General features: G+C 47.0%; 1 protein-coding gene and 1 long non-coding RNA gene across 5 annotated transcripts; one reads left to right on the forward strand and one right to left on the reverse strand.

Annotated features, from left to right (window-relative positions):
- Positions 1 to 1,778: 1,778 nt before the first annotated feature.
- LOC131484694 (uncharacterized) lies at positions 1,779 to 21,392 on the reverse strand. Its single transcript, XR_009248399.1, has 2 exons — positions 21,311 to 21,392; positions 1,779 to 2,035 (listed from the first exon to the last, which is right to left on the reverse strand). It is a non-coding gene; the product is annotated as an uncharacterized LOC131484694 (long non-coding RNA).
- On the forward strand, positions 20,947 to 25,526 carry ITPRIPL1 (ITPRIP like 1). Of its 4 annotated transcripts, none has more exons than XR_009248397.1 (2): positions 20,947 to 21,179; positions 21,328 to 21,432. XR_009248397.1 is itself a non-coding variant. In XM_058683205.1 (2 exons), the coding sequence occupies exon 2, from the start codon at positions 22,273 to 22,275 to the stop codon at positions 23,914 to 23,916; it is 1,644 nt and encodes a 547-aa protein (XP_058539188.1). In that variant the 5' UTR covers positions 20,947 to 21,179; positions 22,259 to 22,272; the 3' UTR covers positions 23,917 to 25,526. The 4 variants fall into 4 exon arrangements, 3 of the variants coding, with proteins under 3 accessions (XP_058539188.1, XP_058539189.1, XP_058539187.1); XM_058683205.1 differs by lacking the exon at positions 21,328 to 21,432 and adding an exon at positions 22,259 to 25,526; XM_058683206.1 differs by lacking the exon at positions 20,947 to 21,179 and adding an exon at positions 22,259 to 25,526 and having other exon boundaries at positions 21,428 to 21,432.
- Positions 25,527 to 25,664: the final 138 nt, after the last annotated feature.

Raw genomic sequence — 25,664 nt, forward strand, 5'->3', positions numbered from 1 at the left:
GGTTTTTTCCCTTAGCCTTCCAGCCGGACAAGGAACTTGGAGTGTCCCTGCACATCTGGGGTGGGCCTGCACCAGGAACAGAGCATCTCAAAAGCTAGGACACTTCTTGAACAAGATGCCAGTAGGGGGCCTTTGGTCACCAAGATGGAGGAAAGTGAATACTGAGCCCATCTGCCAGGGCGGGAGGGAAAGCCAGCGACTTTTGTAGAGTGTTGGCCAACCTGCTGAGGGTGGTGTGGAGGGCAGCCCTGGTGTCCCTTTGCTGACCTCAGGGCTTGATCTGGGCGGCCATCACTTGGCAGACAGAGGCCAGAAGCCATTCTGTCGTGGGCTGCCAGGCCTCCGACTTCCTACAGTAGGTGAGGTGGCCATCTGTCCCTGTTAGCTGGGCCTCTTGATGGCCATGAGGTCATGAGGATGTACCCAGAGTGGTCCTACAACATCAAGAGGCTGCAGAGGCACTGATCTTTCTGTGGGGATCAGTTGGTCAGTGTCCATCAACCCTGCAGGGTGAGAAAGGTCACAAGCATGAGCCTCCCGCTTTCTGCCCCAGGCCTGGTCAGACTCTATGAGCAGTGCCAACCGTATCCCCATTCCGGGCCACTTGTCCATGAGGGCAAAGACCAGGAGATGTGAAGTCAGATGCCCCTCACCTGCCCCAGGGAGCCTGTCTCCCTGCCTACATGCCCCTCCCACAGGCAGACGGGATGACCAACAAAAGTATACACATGGCCCCTGGTCTGCCTTCACTGCTGTCAGTGAGGGGAGGGCATACTTATGACTCTCACCCTCCAGAAGGCCTGGGACCACTCCCAGAGAAGCAGTCTCAGGGCAAATAGGAGAAGCCCCAAGGCCAAGTGCCCCAGGAGACACCAGGCAATGACCTGGACCTAGCAGCCGGCTCTAACCCGCCCAAAGGGACTCAGGGACAGGAGATAGGACTTGAGAGTATGGACATCTGTCAGGCCAGGCCAGTGTCTCTGAGCCCCTGGGCTCTGGCGTGCTCAGTCCTGCCAGGCTCTCAGCCAGTGCTAGACAGCAGCCTCTGGCAGGGGCTGCATGTAGCACGTGGGGACAGCCGACTGAGGGGCCCAGGGCCTAAAGAAATGTGGCCAGGGCACAGAGAGCCACAATGTCCTGGGGCCAGAGCCCAAACACTGGGCGTGTCTCTAGAAGGAGCCCTAGGGACCCACACTGGGAATAAGATAGCAGACAGGGGAACCCTGAGTAGGAGATGATCAGGAGCATATTCCTCAGGCAGGGGCACCTAGGTCCTTCCCAGGAATGGAGGAGGAAGAGCCATAGGGGCTAGGCTCTCTCCCTCAGAGGGAAGGAGGAGTGTGCTAAAGAGAAGATTCTTCATGACGCTTGTTAAAGAACAGTAAGGCCAACTTTACTCAAGGGGGGGGGACCAGGGCAATGAGTATCAGGACCACTGTAATGGGGTCTTGCACTGGGGGAGACGGAATGGATTCAACTCTGAATGCAGCATGGGCAAGGGGGAATTTATAGCCAAGGAGCAGGGTAGGGATCAGGGGATGGAAAATAACTAAGAGGAAACAGCAGGGGTCAGTGGGATCCTGGCTAACCTACCTAACAGGACTCTTGCTGAAGGCAGCAGGCCAAGATAATCAGACATCATCGGGGTGGGGGGGGGGGGGAGTGGAGGCTGAGAAACCTGATCAGCTATTGAGATCGACCAGACACGTAAGCTGGAGATTCTGGCTAAACGAACTTAGGAGAGTGCTTATGAAATTAGACAATGCAAAGATGAACACTGAAGTCCAAAAGTCAAGGCCTTGTTGGAAAGAGCTCAGAGGAGCCTGATTCAAACTTGGTCAGAGAGAGACTCTTTATCAATCCCCCTCTCGTCCAAGGAAAGGAGTGACATTCTTCTTTCCTCTGAAAAGAAGTCCGTGTTCTCACTTGGTTGCCTTTTGCTCATTAAGGATCGGCTGTACCATCTATTTGGAGTTAGGGGTAGAGGGTATGTGCTGGATGGGGTGTGCATTCAGGCATTTACTGAGAGGAATTTCTATAAAAATAAAAGGAAAAAAAGTTAATGGTTGGAAACCCAGTTTCTGAGTCCAGAGATCTGCTAGTTGAGATTTTCCAGATGTTGGGCTTGAGGACAGGACTGGCAATCCAAGAAATTCCCTGATCTTCAGTCTGAATGTCTTTGGTGATGGTACGGGGTGATCTGGTGAAGTTTCTCAGCAGCAGGCACGATGGTGATTTCTTTGACGTTTATGTCAAATTCCCCACCTTTAGCTTGCAGGCTTCTGGAAGAAGGCAGGTTTAGCTTTCAGTGATGCCAAGTCAGGGGAATGGGAGAAGACTGGGAACCCTGTAAGCCAGGTATCAGGATGATTTTTCCAAGAACACCTTGTAAGCATTGGCTCTATAAAGTTAAACCTGGTTTCTTAGAACCGTATGGTCCTATCTGATTCTCTTCATCATTCTGAAATATGACATTCACTCAAAACCTTGGATATTTAACTAATGTTATCCAAATCTAACCAATTATGTCCTGTTACAAGAACAGGTTCTTATTGAACTTATTCAAGTAATTATATTGCCATAGAAATAAGAATATTCAATAAGAATTTCCAAATTCTCAAGGGATCAGAGAGGGAGAAAAGGTAAGTGCTTTATCTTACAAAAGTATAATCTACTTAACTATTGTAAGTTATAGACAGTTTAAGTGAAAGGGATTCCTTATGTCTGGAAAAGAGAACATTAAAGCATTAGCAGTGTTCTAAAAAATAGCCATAATCATCCTTTAATCTGTTAACTCAGGTCCATTTAATCAATTTATTTTTTTTAAGTAGCCTTCACACCCAGCGAGGAGCCCAATTTGGGGCTTGAACTCATGACCCTGAGATCAAGACCTGAGCTGAGATCAAAAGTCAAATGTTTGGGGCACCTGAGTGGCTCAGATGGTTAAGCATCCGGCTCAGGTCATGATCTGATAGCTCGTGAGATCGGGCTCCGCCCTGACAGCACAGAGCCCTGCTTGGGCTTCCCCTTCTCCCTTTCTTCTCTCTCAAAATAAATAAATAAGTAACCTTAAGGGAAAAAAAAGAGTCAGATGCTTAACTGACTTGTTCCATTTGATCCTGGGTTAGGAGTTCAATGAACCTGTTGGCTTCTAAAGATCATGAGAGTTCATTTGATAAGAACATGCCATTGCATCTGTGACACATAACAAAAATAACCAGGATTTGGACTAATGGCATTATATTAGGCCATACCATGGTTAGCAAAGGTATTGACAAATTTTTGTAAATGTTATACAATTTCCAAAATATTTACATTAATAATATTTACCCAAGCAAATCTAGGAAGGTTAAAACTTCTATTTGACAACGCCCTTTTATGCAATTTAACAAATCAAAGAAACCTAATTCCTCGAACATCTGTCTACAAAGTGAAAGAACAGAGCCTTATGAGATTTTCCAGGAACTCTCTAGGAAATTCCAAAGTTAGTCTGAGGTCAAACAAACTTCATTTAGGACTTGATTTGGGGAAGATGAAATTGTCAAAAATGTAAAACACGTTAGCCCTTTTCACTGTGGGAAGTCTTGGTTCTTCTTGGTTAAACAGTCAAAGATATGATAAAGGTTAGCGTAAAGCACCTGAAATTATTCTGATTAAGATCTTGGTGTCCTAGGCAGATGACTCAAAAGGTTCAGAAGAAAGCTTTTACAATCTCTTAAGAGCAGAATGATATTCTAAGGAAACATCGTCATTCTAACAGAGAGAAAACCAAATGTATTTGCACCAGTGTATTTTTGTGGTTAAAGCTCTTTTTTTTTTTTTTAAGACCTTGAAACAAATCCATTCAAGTCTTATTCAGCTTGACTACATGAGATAAGGTCTATTTTCTGCAAACCTTTTACAGTTTTCCTATATTCATTCAAGTATTTGTCTATTTTTCTACATTTTCCTCTTTTCATTCTGGAGCAACCAGTCGTTCTATTTTAAAACAAAATACCTCTCTTTTTCCCAGAACAAAAACACATCCTTCAAACTTCATACCTTTCCTTATCGATAAATATATCCTACTTTTCTTACATACTCTTCATGCGCGGTCGTTTTTCTTCATCCTTATTATTTCTAGTAGTTTTAACTATATATACTAGTTATGATTTTTAACTGTTTGTAGCCTTTCTTTTACAGAGAAAATAGTAGACAGTAGTGAACTGTCACATGCCAGCATTCTGTATGAGTAGACTAGCAAATTTTATGAACAGAAACGTGTTTGCTTATAGTGCAGTTTTTCATGCTTATTAACAGACCTGAATGTACTTAGCTTCTCTATACCATATAAAAACAAAGTGCCAAAAGTATGTAGGTTTGCGATGCTCTGTTCAGCTAATGCGGTTGAAGGGGTCCAGAATATGCCACCCCAAAATATGCCAGTTTGGCATAAGGATTATTTAGAGCTGAAGGCAATTGAGAAACAGTGGACACAGGTAGAACTCTCCGCTCTAGGGGCGCCTGGGTGGCTCAGTCGGTTGAGCGTCCGACTTCAGCTCAGGTCATGATCTCACAGTTTGTGAGTTCGAGCCCCGCATCAGGCTCTGTGCTGACAGCTCAGAGCCTGGAGCCTGCTTCAGATTCTGTGTCTCCCTCTCTCTCTGCCCCTTCCCTGCTCATGCTCTGTCTCTCTCTGTCTCAAAAATAAATAAACATTAAAAAAAAAAAAAAAAAAGAACTCTCTGCTCTAACCCTTTCTGCCAAAACACAGAACGTAAATTTCCATTTGTAAAAGTGTTCCCTCTCCCATAACAAGACTGGAGATTGCAGAGAGGAGTCTGCAGAACAGATCTTCCTAAACAACCCTGATCTGCCCACAATTATTTCCTAGTCACCTCCCCACAATTTACAGCCCCTAGGAGCCATCCCCCCTTTCCTTTGTCTTGTCTCTTTTCCATAACTTATCCCTTTTTTAAAATAGTATATCAAGTGCCAGAATCTAACAGCTTCTTTGGGTTTTTCACTTCTTTTCTGTGAAGCCCCCATGCACATACAATAAAACTTACATACCTTTTCTCCTACTAATCTGTCTTTTGTTAGTTTAATTTGCAGGACTTGGGTACAGAACCTAAGAGTGTAAAAGGAAAAGTTTCTCCTTCCCTATAGAGTGCTAATTCTATCCAAAAGGGACCATTTTAGTCAAAATTAATGGAGTAAGCCCTGCCTTACTTACCCCTTCACCTACTGAGACAAACTCAAGTTGCCTACAGTAAGTCCTGCCTAATACAACAGTGTCTCCACAAGTAATTAATGGAGGGAGTGCAGGTGCTGACAACACATGAGACCTCTGTCAAAGACTCAGGTCCTAATGGTCCAGTCTTTACCTAGAAGACCCTGTTCGTGTTTCAGTTTACTATTAAGCAAACTGAATTTGGCTCTTTCCAGGGCCATATCTCTCTTCAAAACCCAGCCTAAAGCTGATCTGACATTTCTGTAACCATCAACAGCTGAGCTGTCTGTACTCTGTGAGGATCAGTTGCAGATGGAGACATGCTGGGGTCAGGCAAACATCTACCCTTACGCAGGCTGGCCTGAGAGTGGGACTCTGCCTGGTTCCTGCCCCTCAGACTCGTGTGTCTGTCCACACGCATGCTTGGAGACACATAGCTGGACCCAGATATACATGCCGCCAGCTACAAACTTAGATGGGCACCAGGTGTGAGCAGATGGGGGGTGGGGGTGGGGGGGAGGAAGGACCAGGTGTACATGCTCACGGACATATCAAGTGCATGTGTGCACATGTGTGCACACATAGCTCTAAGGGCTGTGTGGCCAGGTGCCGTGTTTGGTTCCCACAGGCCATCCTGCCTCTCCCTCATGGCTCTAAAATTGTGCCCAGGGGTGCCTGGGTGGCTCAGTCAGTGGAGCGTCCGACTTTGGCTCAGATCACGATCCCACAGTCTGTGGGCTCGAGCCCTGTGTCAGGCTGTGTGCTGACAGCTCAGAGCCTGGAGCCTGCTTCGGATTCTTTGTCTCCCTCTCTCTCTGCCCCTCCCCCGTTTGTGCTCTGCCTCTCGAAAATGAATAAATGTTAAAAAAAAAAATTTTTTTTAATTGTGCCCAGGTTCTGGGCTCTGTCATGCTGGGTAGGCCCAGGGTGAGTCAAGCACTCTCCTAGTCACCCTTTTGGTCACTGGCCTGGCCTGGCCATCCTGCCAGGGCAGATAAGAAGAGCGGAAAGATACAGGGAGCCCCCGGGATGGAGGTTGTGGCCCTGATGCATACCCCCCCAACTTGTCCCTCTGTCCTTTTGTCTGTCCATCCATCCTTTTCCCCACATGAGCCAAGAAGCAGCTCTGCATCTGACAGAATGCACTGGCCCAGGAAGCCAAGCAGAGTGTGCTGGATACAACATACACAGATCAGCTCCCGGACCCTGCCTAGCCCCTCCTTCTTATCAGGTAGATCTCACTGCACGCTACTGGGCACGAGAGACAACCAGGTGTGGGCTGCCCTGGGTGAGAGAGGCCCTGGCCACCCACCTGCCCACCATCCATTCGTTCAGCTCTAATTGGTGCCTATTTTGTTAGGCAGCAGAGATGGACAGAAAGAGCTTCTCTCAGGGGGTAATGGAAGGGGTGGCACATGATGGGGGCACCTAACCCAGTCCTGGGAGAGTCACAGAAGGCCCCCAGAGGCCATGTCCTTCCAGCTGCACCTGGTGGGTAAGCAGGATTTCACCACAGGGAACAGCCTGGTGCTCTCAAGGACCCAAAAGGAACTCAGAGTGGCCCAGGGGTCAGGATGGACTAGGATACATCGCCAGGGCCTGAGTCAGGGTGGGCACCTGGACTTTAGCCAAGAAGCAGTGGGAGCCAAGGTATTAGGCAGGGCTCCTGCCCAAGGTGTGACTGGCGGGTGTTTGCAGGGACAGGAATGTGACTGCCACTTGCTGGGCCGTGTCCTCTGCCCAGGTGTCAGAGCGAAGGCAGGTGTCTACTTATCTCCCTGAGAGGTAGCTCCCATACCTCTTCCCAGTCAGAAGCCGTGTACTTTTGTGAGAATTAAACCTCATTTAGCTTCCAATGCTTTAAACGGTGTACAGCAGGAATTCAGAGGTGCAAAAATAAAATCCACTTTAAAAAAAATGTCTCCACTTACATTGAATTCCTGGCTTAAGTTTCCATCCCATTATGTGGCAGAAATTACCCTGGTCAATTCAGGACAAGCCCAGGCAAGTGTCGGTTGGCTCAGTCAGGACCCCATAAGGCCAGACACAAATTACAAATAAGAGGCTTAATTCTCCTTGTTGATGAGAGACTTCTCCCACTCCCTTTCTTTTCAGAATGTCTTTCTCTGTCCTCTTCAGTGTACATAAATTTTTTTTTAATGTTTATTTTTGAGAGAGAGAGCATGAGCAGGGGAGGGGCAGAGAGCAGGGTTGGGGGGGTGGTGGACAGAGGATCTGAAGCGGGCTCTGTGCTGACAGCAGAGAGCCTGATGCTGGGCTTGAACTCATGAACCACAAGATCATGACCTGAGCCAAAGGTGGACACTTAACTGAATGAGCCACCCAGGCACCCCTGTACGTAAATCTTTATAATGACCAAGCCACTAGTACTCTGGCCAGTCTCACAGCTCAGGAATGTTTCATCAGGGGCCTGGGAGCTATCTTTATGAAATGCAAACATTGGGACACCTGACTGGCATTCTTGATTGGGGGGTGGGGGTGCGGGGCAGTTGTCTAGTTCAAGCCCTACCCTGGGCATGGAGCCTACTTAAAAAAAAAAAAATTCAAACGTCAAGGGAGGTAGCGCACATTCTGGGGTAGGGCAGGCAAAATTTTACTTCTACCCATCTTGGAGTTTTCAAATGGGATGCTAACAAAACAAAAAGTTTCTTAATTTGTATAGTTGAAGAAACCTACACAAAGAGTAACTCGAAGTGGCGGCTTAGAACTCTAGCTTATGAAGCACCTTCAATAAAGAACAATCAATTTGTGGAGAAATGACGGGACAAAGGAAAGCAGGTTTTTGTTTTGTTTTCAGAGACAGAGAGAAGCAGAGAGAGAGAATACCAAGCAGGATCTCCACTGTCAGTGCAGAGCCCGACATGGGGCTTGATTTCATGAACTGTGAGATCATGACTTGAGCTGAAATCAAGAGTCAGATGCTTAACCAGCTAAGCCACCCAATCTCCCCCAAAGGAAAGCATTTTTAAGCTTCCAAGGGCAGGAGGAAGCTAATGAAGGTAAATGCACAGGAGGAAACTCATGAAGTGAGGTGTGCCTGCAGGTTCCTCTGGTGCTGTCTCTGGGCTGATAAGTCTGTCCTCAGTAAGGGGGGAGTTTATGTCCTGCCTTTAGTCAGAAAGGGGGAAGTGTAGAGAGAGATTTTACTGCATTTTTTGCTTCTTAATTGCCTTCAGCTCAACGTAATTTTTATGTTAAAAGTATGTTTTGGGGTGACATTCTGATTTCCTTCACTGATTTAATGCTTATTTAATAACAAAACTGGGGGGGGGGTTTGTCCTAATACCTTTGTGGAGAGGTGTTCTGGGTTGGAAGATGATTTTGTTTTTTATTATACTTCCCACAACCCCTTTCTCCAAGGCTGCACCCAAGTTCTTGGAAGAAACTCACTCCTTGGCCCTCTGCTCCCATCTGCTGGCTCATGCAGGTCCCGTGTACAGCTCTGGGCTCCAGAGGTCTACCTTCTTGCATGCCCTCTGCCACTTCCACTCCTTTGAGGGCCCGTGGAAGCTTGCTGGAGCAGTCCCCAGGTCTCTTTACACACAGCAGAGATCTTGTGCAGCCCCTCTCCAGCTCACTTATGTTCAAACTATCAGGATCCCCTTCACTCCATAGAAGACCAGAAAGTACCACCCAAAAATATATGTTAGGATATCTTTGGCATTAGGAAAAATTTGAGCTGATAATTTTTGAGAAATAGCAGGCAAAGGAGAAGCTCTGAAAATAGAGTCGAAGTTTCCCTTTTGTAAGAGAAATCTATATTTATAAAAGAAAACTCCACTTATAAAGGCATCTCCCTCTCTGAACCAGGAAGAGAAGAATGACTTTAAAATATACTCTTGAGGAGGCTGGGTGGCTCAGTGAGTTAAGTGTCCGACTTCAGCTCAGGTCATGATCTCACGGTTCATGGGTTCGAGCCCCACGTTGGCCTCTGTGCTGACAGCTTGGAGCCCAGAGCCTGCTTCAGATTCTGTGTCCCCCCCCCCTTCTCTGCCCCTCTCCCCTCTCAAAAATGAATAAAAATTTTAAAAATTGCTTTTAATTAAAATAAACTCTTACTAATGAAGAAGGCACTTAAATGCAGAACAAACCTCACTCTTGTTTTCTGTACTCTTCCTGGTCATCTCCCATAACTGGCCTCTCCCACACCCTTCTTTCTTTTGTCTGATAAGTGGTATTTAAGCCTGAGTTGTTGTTCTTTTTTTAATGTTTATTTTTAAGAGAGTGAGTGAGTGGGGGAGGAGCAGAGAGTGAGAGAGAGAGAGCTTGCAGAGCCTGATGTGGGGCTCAATCCCATGAACTATAAGATCATGACCCGAACTGAAATCAAGAGTTGGATGCTCAACTGACTGAGCCACCCAGGTGCCCCTAAGCCTGAGTTCTAAGCCATCTTGGAGAGTTACTCATTTTTTCCTAGGTGTCTCCTAATGCATACATGAAGTATGCATGTTAATACAATTATGTAATTCTTTCTCTTGTTAATCTGTCTTATTACAAGGTCCCGCACAGAGAACTTAGAAGGGTAGGGGGGAAGTGATTTTTTTCCCCTTTGGCCCCCTCTGGGGGTTTTAGGTAGAGCAATGATGGGCCCCTCCATCAGGACTCACCCTAGCCTCTAACCTTTCTGTGTCCCTCTTCCCCCTCTCCTCCTTCTTTCCCAACTCAGATAATTTGTGTCTCCTTCATAGCAAGGAGTGCTATAACAATGCACTTTGAGGACAGAAGCCAAAGGCCTTGCTGGAGTGGAGTGTCTGATGGGGTAAAAAAGACAAGAAAGGGACACTGACTGGATTGGGAAGAGTGGTTGTCCAAAGCCATCGATTCATTCCCTAAAATGTGACACCTGCTTGTTTCGAGGGCTGGGTGCTGGGAGACACTCACCGAGGAGACACTTAGACCCAGAAGACAGGAGAGGGAGTTTTTGGGAAGTAAGTGAATAGGGGATGGGGCAAAGTCCAGGGTTTGGGGATCAGCAAGGAATTCCACTGTTGAGATCATAGTCCCGTTGACCATTCACCTGGATTTGCCAGGACAGCCCAACCTTAGTATTCACTTCCTGTGGTCCCATAAAGATTCGTATAATTACTATAATATGTGTGTTACAATTTTAGAGTCTGAGAAAATGTCACCAACCAGATATATATATTTTTTTCAAGTAAATAACCCAAGATGGGAAAAAAAATTTTTTTTGCAGATACCCTTTGTAGAGAGAAATTAGAATCTAGCTAGTGCCTAGGTGTAAGGGAATGTCCTTGCAAATGCCATGTGTTAACATTCAGGACCAAGTCAGGCATCAGTCCACAGTCCAGGGCAGAATGGCAGATTGGGAACCAGGGAGAGCAGGGCTCTGACAAGCGGGGCCATCCTTGAGAACAAGAGAAGACAGAGCAGGAGGAGGCCGTACTCTGGGAGGCCAAATTGAGGCCAGTTCCAGCCTAGCTAGGAGCCTCAGGGACTCTGGGTTGGCTGAGTGAGGAGGAACGCATGTGCTCTGGGAGGCAGATGGGGTGAGGGCAAGGCCTGCTTGGTGGGTGCCAGGCACAAGGTTGATTGCATCATATGTAGGAAAGCAGAGAAGGGACCCTCATCTCAGCCTCTGGTGTCTTTTCAGGCAACCATTTGGTTACAACTTGAGAGAGACTGGGGGCATGGGTCCTTTTAGCCAGTGTGTGGTGCTGACATCACAGATCTGACATCAGTGTCCCCGGGCCACCCTGGGGGAACTGGCCCCCGCAGTTCTTGAGGCTGAATGAGTCTGAGGCACGAAAGGCATGCTCTTGCCTGGCTGGTACACTGGGGCCATTGTTTTCAATAGATGAAAGCTATGCCAGCTGGAAGAGGTCCATTCAGGCCCCGTGTTTACACATCAGGAGCCCAGGACCAGAGTGACAGGAAGTGACTTGCCCACATTACAGAACAAGCAGGTGGCAGAGCCAGGGCTTGCCCATGGATCTCTCAGCCCTCCACTCTGGGTCAAGATAATTTTGTATGACTGTTCCAAATGGACACATAGGTTGCTTCTGCCCTTTGGCTATTGAGAACAATGCTATCATGAACATGGATATACAAATATCCCTTCAAGACCTTGCTTTCTCTTCTTTGGGGTACCGACCCGGAAGTGGAATTGCTGGATCATCTGGTTGTTCTATTTTTAATTTTTTTGAGGAACTTCCATTGTTTTCCACGGTGGTTGCACCCTTTTACATTCTTGCCAACAGTGTAGAGGGGTTCCAGTTTCTCCACATCCTCACCAACACTTATAATTCTCTCTCTCTCTCTCTCTCTCTCTCTTGCTTCTTATGGTAGCCATCCTAAGGGTGTGAGGTGGTTCCCTTTTTATAAAGACACCAGTCATACTGGATTAGGACCTACCCTGATGACCTCATCTTAACATGATCGTCGATCTGCAAGGATCCTATTTCCAAATAGAGTTGCATTCTGAGATACTGAGGGTTAGGGCTTCAACACAGAGTTTTAGGGGGACACAATTCAGCCTCTCATACCACCCCCAATCCAGGGTCTGCCTTTTAATCCATCTATCTGTGTAGACCTATACAGATAGTACATGCCTGTACTGAGTTAAATAGTGTCCCCACCGCCCAGAAGATTCACGTCCACCCGGAACCTAGGAATGAGACCTTATTTGAAAATAGGGTCTTTGGGGCGCCTGGGTGGCTCAGTCGGTTGGGCGGCCGACTTCGGCTCAGGTCGTGATCTCGCGGTCTGTGAGTTCGAGCCCCACGTTGGGCTCTGTGCTGACAGCTCAGAGCCTGGAGCCTGTTTCAGATTCTGTGTCTCCCTCTCGTTGACCCTCCCCTGTTCATGCTCTGTCTCTCTCTGTCTCAAAAATAAATAAAACGTTAAAAAAAAATTTTTAAAAAAAAAAAGAAAGAAAATAGGGTCTTTGCAGGTGTGATTAAGGTAAAGATAAAAATGAGACCATACTGCATTAGGTTGGTGCCTATATCCAAAGACAGCCTCCTTGTAGGAGACAGAGAAGGGCACACAGAAGGAGATATAAAGATGGAGTTGCAGATCAGAATGATCCCACTACAAAGTAAGAAACCCCGAGGCAAGGAAGGCTTCTTCTCTAGACCCTTCAGAGGAAGCATGGCCCCGCCAGTGCTTTCAGTTTGGACTTCTGGCCTCCAGAACTGTGAGTGGATAATTTTTTTTTTTTCTCGATGTTCATTTATGTTTGAAAAAGAGTGAGAGCAAGAGGGGATGGGCAGGGAGAGAGGGAGGCAGAATTCCAAGTAGGCTTGGCTGGCTGTCAGGGCTGAGCCCAGTGTGGGGCTCAGACTCAGGAACGGTGAGATCATGACCTGAGCCGAAGTTGTAACCGACTGAGCCACCCAGGTGCCCCAGAGTGGATCATTTTTTTTTTTATTGTATTATTGTATTAAGCCACCAAAAATGTGTGTCAGCCCCAGGAAACTAATATACCTTCTCTCCATCTACGGCATCTACCCACTTATCACCCATCTGCATGTGACATGGAGCGAAGTGCTGGCCCAGATCCTCTTTCATAGGCTCTCCAGGGTCTGGCAACCATGCGCCCGCGTCATTGTGACCCCCAAAGTCGCTCGCTCTAACCGATGTGTCGCGGGGGATTGGATGGGGCAGGGGGTGGGGCTGAGAGCCTGGAGAGGGCGGAAAGGCGGCGGGAGCATGGCTGCGCCTTGGCGGCTGCGGGGACAGTTACGGTGGCTGCGGCGCTGTCCCGGTTTCGGGGAGGGCGCTCGTGGCGCCCAGTGAATTGACCGGGCGGAGGAAGCCCCTTGCCGGGTCTCCGGAACCGCGAGGACGCCGCCCGAGCACAAATCGGATCCTGGGTTAAACACGTCAGCGTGGGAGCGCCTGCTTCTTTAGAAACTGCAAGTTGAGCTCTATTCAACTAAGACACGCCAGATCTTTGAGCACAGATCCCATTCATTCATTAACTGGGCACTGTCTGAACGGTATTTTTACAATGTGAAAATACTACCTGTTCGTTGTTATATAGTTCAAAAAAGGCATAGAGAGAGGTAAAAGTCACTTGTAATCAATTTCTCCATCCTCAGAGGATCACTGTAAGTTATTTTGGAATCCACCCTTTGAAACTTTTTCTTAGGCATGTAATACACACGCAAGGGATTAAACCATAGCATGCTTTTGTAACCTGCTTTTTTGTTCACTTACCAGACAATGGTCTATTTCCCACTTTATAAAAAAAAATTTTTTTTAATGTTTATTTTTAAGAGAGAGACAGAGAGACAGAGAGACAGAGAATGAGTAGGGGAAGGGCAGAGAGAGAGGGAGACACAGAATCTGAAGCAGGCTCTAGGCTCCCAGCTGTCAGCACAGAGCACGTTGCTGGGCTCAGACCCATGAACGTGAGATCATGACCTGGGCCAAAGTCAGATGCTCAACTGACTGAGCCACCCAGGCGCCCCTTGTCTATTTCCCACTTTAATGTGGACTTACACATTCTATTTTTTATACATACAGCATATTCCTAAATTTTTATAGGTTTATTGTGTAATGACCAAAACATGAGTCTAAGACTTATATAGTGATTTAATTTTGGTAAAAATATTGAAAACACATGGGTGCATCACAACAATCTTTTCCAAAAACTTTATATCACTTAAAAAGTATTTTCACAGATCCATGGCTCAAGTTATGCCAATAATTAACATTTTTTCATGTGTCATCTGTCATTCACACTAGCAGTGGGAGTTCTCTCTGTGTGGCCTCTTCATACCTTTTCTAACATCACCTGAGACAGGTCTTTGTGGGCTTCTCATTTTCTTTTTTTTTTTTTTTAAATATTTATTTCTGAGACAGAGACAGAGCATGAGCAGGGGAGGGACAGAGACAGAGGGAGACACAGAATCAGAAGCAGGTTCCAGGCTCTGAGCTGTCAGCACAGAGCCCGACACGGGGCTCGAACTCACAAACCGTGAGATCATGACCTGAGCCAAAGTCAGATGCTTAATCGACTGAGCCACCCAGGCGCCCCTGGGCTTCTCATTTTCTAACCTCAGCAAGATGTTATAGGCTCACCAGACTTTTGGGATGTCTTGACATGTTGTGTCATCACCCTCCAAGGAATCCTGTTTCTTTTTAGAGAACAGCGCAGTGGATCTAAATGTGGGATTCAAATGTGTTTGTATGTAGCTAAGGCAGCTTCATCTCTGAGTTTGAGCTCACAGACTGGTGCTCGTTGGGTTTGGGTACCTTTGACTGTGACATTGTGTATATTCTCTCTTTGCTCCTGCAGACCCCCCTCTTTCTCATTCCTGCTCTGTGCCCCAGGGCATGCACTGACCCAGAAGGATGGAATCAAAAGGCTCCCTTGTTCCCTTGTTCAATTGGTTTTGGCCAACGGGAGGCATCAGCAGGAAATGAGTTTTGTTTTTTTTTTTAATTTTTTTTTTAACGTTTATTTATTTTTGAGACAGAGAGAGACAGAGCGTGAACAGGGGAGGGGCAGAGAGAGAGGGAGACACAGAATCTGAAACAGGCTCCAGGCTCTGAGCTGTCAGCACAGAGCCCGACGCGGGGCTCGAACTCACAGACCGTGAGATCATGACCTGAGCCGAAGTCGGACACTTAACTGACTGAGCCACCCAGGCGCCCCAGGAAATGAGTTTTGAGAGAACTCAGCTCTCTTCCTGTGGTGCCCCACAGGGTTGACTTCATCCTCTCAACTGAAGACCACATTTTCTTATCAGACATCCTCTCCACATAGTTACCCTCTTAAGTTTTGGTAACAAATCACTCCCCCTCCGCCTCACCCTTACCCAGAGAGAGGCTCCCTGTTGGACTGGCTCCAGGAACCATAATCATCCCTTGCAGTTTTCCCCAAACCCTGAAACTCTTGCTCCCTGATTAAACCCTCCTCAATTACCCGGCATAAGTATGCAATCAAATCCTGCTGGGGATCCTAACTGATACCAAAGGATGAAGGGTGATTAAAAAAAAAATTTTTTTTTAACATTTATTCATTTTTGAGAGCCAGAGAGAGACAGAGCACAAGCGGGGATGGGGCAGAGAGAGAGGGAGACAAAGAATCCGAAGCAGGCTCCAGGCTCTGAGCTGTCAGCACAGAGCCCGATGCAGGGCTGGAACTCACTGACCTTGAGGTCGTGACCTGAGCCAAAGTCAGATGCTTAACCGACTGAGCCACCCAGGCTCAGGGTGATTTTATTTTAATGTTTTTTTTTTTTTACTTTTCTGTATTTTCCAAATTTTTCACAATTTTTTTTTGTGTTTATGAGTTTTTAAAATGATACTAAGAAACATCATACAAATCTTTTTGATGAGAGTCAACTTGAGCCACTAGTGTTCCAAGGGGCAAATTTTTGGAAATACTGGCACCAATCGTGCCTAGAAGGTACTCCCCAAATCTGTAACACTTATCTCTGAGTAGTGTGGGATGAGGGTAGCTTCTTTTCCTATTCCTCCTATAGAATATGCATGTTTACAATGAACGTGTCATTTTTACAAAAAGACAAAACTTTAAAAATGAATTTTTGGGGAAATGTGCACGTTTTGCTACTTAAAAGCAAAGGACAGGGGTACCTGGGTGGCTCAGTCGGTAGAACATACGACTCTTGGTTTCAGCTCAGGTTATGATCTCACGGTAGTGGGTTTGAGCCCCATATTAGGCTCTGTGCTGACAGCATGGAGCCTGCTTGGGATTCTCTCTCTCCCTCTCTGCCCCTTCCCTGCTTGCACTCTGCTCGCGTGCTGTCTCTCAAAATGAATCAATAAACATTAAAAAAAAGAGTAAAGGACAGTTGACTTTTTCTGTAAATGGCCATCTAGATAGTAAACGTTTTAGTGTTTGCCAGCCAAGAGGCAGAATCAAGGATGTTATGTAGGCGTTTACATAACAAGAGAGAAAATACATTGCCACAAAATTCTATTGACAAAATTCAAAGTACAATAATAATCAAGTGCATTTTTTTGGTAATATGGGGCTACTAACGAAAAGAATGGAATTCCTTTATTTTTTGGAAATAACATGTCACTTAATTAGGGCTCAAAGTGTATGTTTCCTATCATCCAAATTGATTGCAAATGTTCATCTGTTAATGCTGATATGTAATGAGATATTACGTATTGCCTCTTTGAAGATGTTTTTCAATAGTTAACAAAAATTGATATATTAATCCACAACATATTAAATATTAATTTGAACATATTCATATTAAACATATTCATATTATGAATTAATATGAATGTATTCATATTAAATTGAAAGTATTCATTCTTATATTAGATTCTTACTTGCCTTTTTAGTATGTCATTACACTACAGATTAATCAATTCTTTTTCTTAAATGTTTATTTATTTTGAGAAAGAGAGAGAGAGAGCATGAGTGGGGTAGGGAAGAGAGAAGGAGGGAAGGAGGGAGAGTGAGAATCCCAAGCAGTCTCCACACTGTTAGTGCAAAGCTGGATCCGGGGCTCAGTCTCATGAACTGTGAGATCATGACCTGAGCCAAGATCAAGAATCAGACACTTAACCAACTGAGCCACCCAGGCACCCCCCAGTTAATCACTTCTTTAAAAAAATTTTTTTTAATGTTTACTTATTTTTGAGAGAGAGAGAGACAGTGTGTGATGTGAGTGGGTGAAAAGCAGAGAGAGAGGGAGACACAGAATCTGAAGCAGGCTCCAGGCTCTGAGCTGTCAGCACAGAGCTGGAGGCGGGGTTGAACTCACGAATGGCAAGATCATGACCTGAGCTGAAGTTGGAAGCTTAACCAACTAAGCCACCCAGGTGCCCCCCAGATTAATGACTTCTAATTGAATATTATGTGGAAGATCCTCAATTGCAAAGTTAAATGGATTTTGAAATATAGAAGTATTCTTTCCACTTGCACTGATGTCTAACTCTGCTGGAACTGTAGTTTGAGCTCAGAAAATATATCTGCTATAAATTTAGGTAGGAATGGGCATCTTGCTTCTTGTTTAATCTTTTGACAGCGCTGGAAGTGTAAAAAGCAGCTTGGTATTACTTGTGACTGTTTGTTAAAATGATTTGGTCTGAGAATAAATTTCATATGTAAATGCCATTTTGACTTGTAAATTTATGTTGACTTCATTAAGAAACAGCCTCAAATCTACAACAAAAAGCTGATTTCCAAAGTCGTTCAGTGTTTGATAAGACTAGCTGAGGGCAGTTCTTGTTTAGAAAATAATGTGTTTTACAGTTTTTTAAGTTTATTTTGAGAGAGAGAGAGAGAGAGAGAGAGAGAGAGAGAGAACATGAGCGGGGGAGGGGCAGAGGCAGAGAGAGGGAGAAAGAGAATCCTAAGCAGGCTCTGCACTGTCAGCACGGAGCCTGATGCAGGGCTTGAACCCACCAACTGTGAGATCATGACCTGAGCCAAAGTCGGATGCTTAAGCCGACTGAGCCACCCAGGTGCCCCTTGTTTAGAAAAATTTTAATCTCATCCCCAAGCTCGAAAAGATTGTAAACTGATAGTGATGGTAGGGCAAGTCAAGATACTCAGTATCTATTTCTGATGGAACTTCCCAGAACTGACGATTTTTAAGTCCATGAGAATGAACAAAGTTTACCATTGACACTAGTGGTTCACAAATACATGACAGATTCAAGTATTTTCCACAAAGTACCTGCCAATGAATAATATGACAAATAACCATAGGCTTGAAACACCTGACATTTTCGCAAGCTTTGTAAATTTGCCTATCTAAGCCTTTTTCTGTTCCGTGTTTTTTTTATTACCATCGGTTGTAACATATATTAACAGATTCCACGTCAGGTTGTACTGAATTAGTGTTTTCTCAGCTTCTTTGAAATATTCTTGGGGCCCCTGGGTGGCTCAGTTGGTTAAGCGTCCAACTTCAGCTCAGGTCATGATCTCACAGTTCATGAGTTCAAGCCCCGCCTTGGGCTCTGTGCTGACAGCTCAGAGCCTGGAGCCTGCTTCAGATCCTGTGTCTCCCTCTTTCTCCATTCCTCCCCCAGTCGCAGTCTGTCTCTCCTCTCTCTCTCTCTCAAAAATAAATAGAGATTAAAAAAAATTTTTTTAAAGAAATATTCCTGCCTGTAGTTGTCCCATGCAGACTATTCATAAAGTCTAATTCTTCAGTAATTGCAAACTCTGCATCAACTTCCTGAATAAACAGCAGCAACTCAGGCGCCTGGGTGCCTCAGCTGTTGAGCATCTGACTTCCGTTCAAGTCATGATCTCATGGTTTGTGAGTTCAAGCCCTGCATCTGGTGAACACGAGTCGGTCTTCAGGTAAAACATGAGCCCCGTTTCAGCTAAGCCCCACTTCTCTCTCTGCCCATCTTGGGACTGCCCCTGCTGGGATTCTCTCTCTCTCTCAAAAACAAACAAACAACAACAAAAAACCAGCAATAACTGAGCAGTATTAGTAACATTTGCCGATTCATCAAGCCAAAGAAAAATCACTCAGAAACATATGACCTGTTTTTAAATTGATTTCTTTTTTTTTTTTTTTTTTTTTTTTTTTTTTTTTTTTAAGTAGGCTTCATGCCCAGCACAGAGCCCAACACGGGGCTCAAACTCATGACCCTGGGATCAAGACCTGAGCTGAGACCACGAGTTGGACGCTTAACTGACTGAACGACCCAGGAGCCCCTAAACTGATTATTGATGTTTCTACCCACATCCTCAATTCTTTGAGCAACTCTTCTCACCAAAACACTAATAAGTCTTTATTTTTACTTTTGTTTATTTAAGTTATCCCTGCACCCAATGTGGGGCTCGAACTCATGACCCTGAGATCAAGAGTCACATACTTCTCCAACTGAGCCAGCCAGGTGCCCCCAAAAACACTAATAGTCTCAAACACACTTTAGGTTTTGCAGGCCAAGGGGCAGAATCGTACATAGGTTATGAAGGTACTTACGTTCTAGGTCTTATTTTCCAATGATAAAAATAAAACTATTTGGAGGGGAAACTACCATGTTTCCTTCCTTGACAAGGGTCAATCCCACCACAGTGGAATTCAATTGTTAAAATGAGTGGCCGCTGCCAGTTTCCTCATGTCATTTGTGTACAATCACCAATTAGCATCAATGCCAAGGTGTCCAAGTGACTCGATTTTCTTTTAATCCCACTAAGCCAGCAATCACTTCACATTATGCTGAAGAAGAAAAATCACCAAAAACAGGCCAAGATATGTTCACTGCTAGAGGGCTTCTTGCTGCTTTAAGTGTGATATTTACACGGATGAATATTTCTCCAGCTTGGAGTTTGTCTGCTATAGCAACCAACTTCATGAGCACAAACGAGCAAATGTCTTCTTTTAAAAAATTTTTTTTTCAACGTTTTTTATTTATTTTTGGGACAGAGAGAGACAGAGCATGAACGGGGGAGGGGCAGAGAGAGGGAGACACAGAATCTGAAACAGGCTCCAGGCTCTGAGCTGTCAGCACAGAGCCTGAACGCGGGACTTGAACTCATGGACCGCGAGATCATGACCTGAGCTGAAGTCGGACGCTTAACCGACTGCACCACCCAGGCGCCCCACGAGCAAATGTCTTCTGACATGACAATCACTTTTGAAACAAACCCTTATTTGATCATGACACATTTTTAAACATGTGGCTTTAACCACCATTGTTTCGCACACCCTGAAACGTATTTTTTTCATCCCACCGTTGTCATAAAAAAATAATAGAAAATTTCATTGTCACTGCCTGATAGCACTAATGCTTACTGGTAGTAGCCCTCAAGTTTATAAAACTTAACTTTGGAACTTCAGTCATGGTCAGCCAGAAGACAGTCTTTCCTCCTCCACAGGGAAATAAGTGTTTTTGGAAGCACTGTCCAAGTTGTTTGGGGCCACCTCTACATTGCCACTTGATAAGGCCTGAAACTTGACTGTCTTCCGGAAGAAGGACTTTGGTTAATAAGCATGGAAAGATATCACTTCCTTTTCTCCTTGGTTAGCTGACGCAGGACAGGAAGGCTGGGGGTTCTTCGGCCTCTCTGGGAAATCCCTTCTGTTGGGATATCTCAGTGTATTATAAATCTTGTCCAGTTTCCACACTTCATGAAGTTTTCCTTTATACACCATCTCATCAACAGAGCTACCCCGGAGGTTTAGGATTCTTACTCCTACGTAGTGAGTGACAAGTAAGGCCTCAAGCCAGGTCTTTGCGTTCTGTCTGGTCCTTTAATGACAACCACCTCCACAGGAGAAAGGAGGTGGGAAAAGACACCTGAGCCTGGGCGTGGGCTGGGGGTGAGAGGCACCTTATGGACCTTGTCGACACACCTCAGCTCCTGTGCCGTTTTGCGCAGGACGAGCCCGAAGAGGGAATGACGCGCACTGCCCCCCCCCCCCACCCGTCAATTCCTAGTCATGCCACGATCCTCTTCGCTGTATATGTACGGTGCGTTCCAAATTCCCAGTAAGTATATCCTCGGCGAATTGAGCTGCGTGAAGCCGGCAACCGGCACTGCAGTTGCCCCTGGCACCACCCCCAGGGGCGTGCGCGCCCCTCGGCTGTGAGTCCGAGACCACAACCCCTCCGCTCTGCACACGACCCCGCGGGAGTCGGAGCGGCGGCGGACAGAAGGCGCGCGTACGCGATCAGGGCCACCGGGGCCCCAGGGCGGCGCTCCCGCTGCGCGCTGGGAGGTGGGGTTGGGATAGGAGGAGCTTGGGAGGGGCGGAGCCTGGACGGCGGGATCCGCGGTGCTGGGGCCCTCGCCCACGGAGCGGCGCCCACGGAGCGGCGCCCGGCGCGGTGGGGTCTCCCAGGCGGGCCGCGCACTGGCAATCGGGCCCTCGGACAAGATGGTGCGTTCCCCGGGAGAGGAGAGAGGGGCTACTCCCCCGGGCGGCCCCGGCGAGGCACACGGAGCTCCCACCCCGCCGGGAAAAAGGCGGGGGCGGTCAGGCCGCACTGTCTCTTTAAGACCGTGTTCCCGCTAACACCGACGGTGAGTAACCTGGCGCCAAGTCCTGGGAGAAACCCCCAGGCGGATGGGAATAGGGATCTCTGGGCGTGGAATTTGGGGAAGTTATGAATGGGAGGGGGCACCCTGCTTTGAACCACAACCCAGCCCCGTACCTTGTAAATTTTAACAGAGCTCCTGGAGCGGGCAGTGAGACTAAGCAAGGCCAAGTTCCAAAGGGAGGAGAGTCCCTCCACCTGGCTTCAGCGCCCACACGGCATAGTCCTTCGTAATCTCGGTAAGCCCAGTAATTTGTGGGGGTGAATGCAAGAAGCTTCCGGCCTCGTGGTGGGTGGGGAGGCAGAGGATCCGATGACTGCTGGCTGTCAAGTGGCTTTGGGCAGCTGGTTCTTCATGAACTTTCCTGGGCTGAGAGGTGGAGCCTTCCCCATCCAAGAAGGGGCATACAGCATAATAAGCCTTAGGACCTCAGAGAGAGAGCACAGCAGGAATCAGTGGAGAGGAGGATGGCAGGACGGTGCCTCCCTGGTGCCCACTGGCAGTTGCCCCACTGGGCACGAGGGAGGAGAGGCTGAGTGGTCTGATGACACAGGGTGAGCAGAATGAGGATTGTGAAGTCACAGAAGTGGGATGCTACAGCTGGGGGCCTGGGGTTGGCTGCCTGGCAAGATTTGGAAAGGTGTTGCCCAGGAAGATCAGTACTTTCTGCCAGTGGAAGGCCCTCTGGGATCAGCAGGGCACGGTGCCTTCCTGGTGCCCACGGTGGACTGATGAGTCGGGTGAGGCCACCCTACCACAAGGGTCCCCCTCCCTATTCTACACAGGAATGAAAACAGTCCTGGGTCCATACTCTGGAAGCCTAAATACCACCCACACCATGTGGAAGGAAAGCAGAAAGACTGAGTGGCACATCTTGCTGACCCCATTTCTCCCAGACCACCTCCTGGGCAGACCCTTGCTCTGTCCATGCCCAGCTCTGTAAGCTTTCTGTTTGTCCTGAGTACCTTCCAGGATTTGGGGTTCCAGGGCTCTGGGGAGTACGCACTGGAGAGCAGATGAATCCCGAAGATCACCACTGACTCCCACCCTCCTAACTTCTCCAGATGCAGAGGCCTCCATGGCTGTGATAAGCCTTCTGTTCCTGGCAGTGATGTATGTTGTTCACCACCCCTTGATGGTCAGCGACCGGATGGACCTGGACACACTAGCCAGAAGTCGGCAGCTGGAGAAGCGGATGAGCGAGGAGATGCGCCAGTTGGAGCTAGAGTTTGAAGAGAGAAAGCGGGCAGCTGAGCAGAAGCAGAAGGCAGAGAACTTCTGGAGAGGAGACACATCCAGTGACCAGTTAGTGTTGGGGAAGCAAGACATGGGGTGGCCATTCCAGGCTGATGGCCAGGAGGGGCCACTGGGCTGGCTGCTGGGAAACCTGTGGAATGCTGGCCTCTTCTGCCTTTTTCTCGTCTTTGAGCTCCTGCGACAGAACATGCAGCATGAGCCGGCCTTTGATTCCAGCAGCGATGAGGAGGAGGAGGAAGTCCGTGTTGTGCCCGTCACCTCCTATAACTGGCTTACTGACTTCCCCTCGAGGGAGGCCCTGGAATCCTTTTACAAACACTACGTCCAGAATGTCACCCGTGATCTGTCCTGCACCTGCGAATTCGTAGAGAGCTTTGTGGATGACCTCATTGAGGCCTGTCGGGTGCTCAGCCGCCGGGAGGCTCACCCACAGCTGGAGGACTGCCTGGGCATCGGGGCTGCCTTTGAGAAATGGGGAACCCTTCACGAGACTCAGAAATTTGATATCCTGGTGCCCATTGTCCCTCCGCAGGGCACTATGTTTGTGCTGGAGATGAGGGATCCGACCCTAGGCCGCCGCTGTGGCTCTGTGCTGGTGGAGTCGGAATGTGTGTGCAAACGTGAGAAGATTCTGGGGGACGTGCTGTGCCTGGTGCACCACCACAGGGATCACTCGGCTCTCCTAAGCAAGTGTAGCAGCACCATCAAGGTGGCTCTCTGCACTGGCTCCCACCTGGATGTGTGCAAGACAGTACAGTGGTTCCGGAACATGATGGGCAATGCCTGGGCCCTTGTGGCCCACAAGTATGACTTTAAGCTCAGCCTCCCACCGTCTACCACCTCCTGCAAGCTCAGGCTGGACTACCGCTCAGGCCGCTTTCTCTCGATCCACTTGGTTCTGGGGGTGCAACGGGAAGACACGTTGGTCTACTTGGTGAGTCAGGCTCCTGACCAGGAACAGCTCACCAGTGTGGACTGGCCTGAGTCCTTTGCAGCCTGTGAACACTTGTTCCTGAAGCTGGTAGGGCGTTTTGCTCCGGAGAACACCTGCCACCTCAAGTGCCTCCAGATCATTTTAAGTCTCCGGGACCTTCAGAGCTTACCCCAGGGAGCATCTCGTCCTATCCTCACCTCTTACCACTTCAAAACGGCCCTCATGCACCTGTTGCTGCGGCTGCCCCTAACAGACTGGCAGCACAGCATGCTCTCCCAGCGGCTCCAGGACATCCTCTGGTTCTTGGGCCGTGGCCTCCAGCAACGGTCCCTCCATCATTTCCTCATTGGTAACGCCTTCCTGCCCCTGACCATCCCGATCCCTAAGACATTTCGGAATGCTGAGCCTGTCAATCTCTTCCAACACCTGGTGCTAAACCCCATGGCACACTCACAGGCAGTGGAAGAATTCCACAACCTTCTGACCCAAGTGAAAACGCTGCCCTGTGCCCCATTGGCTGGGGCACATTAATGTAAAGGCCATTAAAAAAGGGGAGAAGGTATTTCTGAATCCTCAGGCTGCCAAAGAGTTTATTTTTCAGGACATGTCAGTGGTATGTGTGATGTTTACCTTGCCAGTGGGGGGGCTATGATAGATGAAGACACTTTACGGGGTACCCGAAGTGCTCATAAGGATGGGGTCCAACCTGTAGGGTCTGATCTACAGTGTGTCTTCTGAGGTTTTCTTCTCCTGCCTTTTAGCATGACCCAAAGAGGGCCCAGGGAAATGGGTGTTATAGGAGGATCTTGCAGCTAGAGTTGAAATCCAGAGGCGGCCTGTGAAGTTGTGTTTTGTATCAACACTGGAAGTGAAAGAGAACCAGAGAATACCTCCGTCGCAGCTTATTCCTCTTTGTGAATGACTCCCAGCAACACATCTTGCAACCTGGTTTCCTGGTTGAACTGTTAGTTTAATTCACATCCAAGCTGATAGCGCATCATTTTATCCTAAATACCTGTGAAGGCAATTGCTTGTGTGTTAGGATCTAATTTTTCAGACCTTCTGTATTTGAAGATATAACCAAGATGTTTGTTTTCCTTTTCTTAATTTAGCCCTATTTTCATATAATATATGAAGTAGAATATAATACAGCTGTTTTTATGAATCTGAAAGAAAACTCCCACTACTACCCAAAGAATTCATTAGCACTGATTCACAAATATTAAGTCAATGGTGATCTATTTCATAATTGTGTAAATTTAGTAAATTTAGTGTATTTACTAAAATTAATGACATAGCCAGCATCTAACAAGCTTCTCAAGCCTGGAGCCAATGTTATAAAACCCTTACAGAGGACAGTCTTTTTTTTTTTGGCGGGGTGGGGGGCGGGTGGCTCTGAGATGAACAATTAGTGTTTCTAAAGGGAGCCATTTGTTTTGTCAAATGAAAAGGTTTAACCCCCATGTGTAGCCGTGCTTTTTCTCAGTCTGTTAATGCCTTTGTATTCTCTTTTCAAAGATGACAAAGGGAGTTTTTTGAACTATGTTTGCGGTTTTGCAAAGCAGGATCATCACAATCCAGGCCCATTGCCAGGGTCGGACAGGAAGGGACTGTGGAGCAGTCCAGCTCCAACAAAGTCGTGATTCTGAAGATACGATTGGTGGATTTTTCCCGTCTCTCAAAAACCTGGGCATCCTGATGAGGAGGCTTAAGAAAAGTGACTGTAGTTGTGGGTGTGGTTGTTTTGGAAATAACAATGCTGTTCCTTCCCTGCATGCCAGGAAGATCTGGGGAGGAGAACCTGGCCGCACATTTAACTCGATCACAGTGGGGTTTAGATGCTGGCCTGGTGGGCTTTTGCTGTATCCACACCTCTCCCATGGCAAAATTAAATTACAAATTTATGTCCCAGAAGCTGATGCGAGTCAATATTTGAGGCTCCTACCGCACATTAATGGCTGTGCTCCCGTGTTATCTGCTGATACGTGCCAGGTACTGCTTTCAAGCTAAGATGCAGTGATGGTTGGTTCCATGCTCGTTGGGATTTTGATGTTTTAGAAACATCCATATTCTTTTTGTTTAGAAAACAATTTGTTGATGTTTTAGTTCTGAATCAATAAAGGAAGTTATTTTGTGTGTCAGTTGGAATCTACATAATAACACACACAGAAGACCAGTATTCTCACATGCCTGTTCCCAGGATGTTCGTGTTCTCCTGATAGCTTCATCCAGTACATCCTGCTGTTTCTCAATGCACCTAGAACCAGTCTGCCCTGAGG

The sequence above is a fragment of the Neofelis nebulosa genome, chromosome 9 (genome assembly GCF_028018385.1).
Source record: "Neofelis nebulosa isolate mNeoNeb1 chromosome 9, mNeoNeb1.pri, whole genome shotgun sequence".
NCBI lineage: Eukaryota > Metazoa > Chordata > Mammalia > Carnivora > Felidae > Neofelis > Neofelis nebulosa.

Bases quoted from the DNA above. Each gene is read 5' to 3' on its own strand.
- ITPRIPL1 (XM_058683204.1), top strand. From the start codon at position 21,739: ATGACACAGGGTGAGCAGAATGAGGATTGTGAAGTCACAGAAGTGGGA. The intron at 21,935-22,258 runs GTGAGGCCACCC...TAACTTCTCCAG, and splicing joins ACGGTGGACTGATGAGTCGG to ATGCAGAGGCCTCCATGGCT.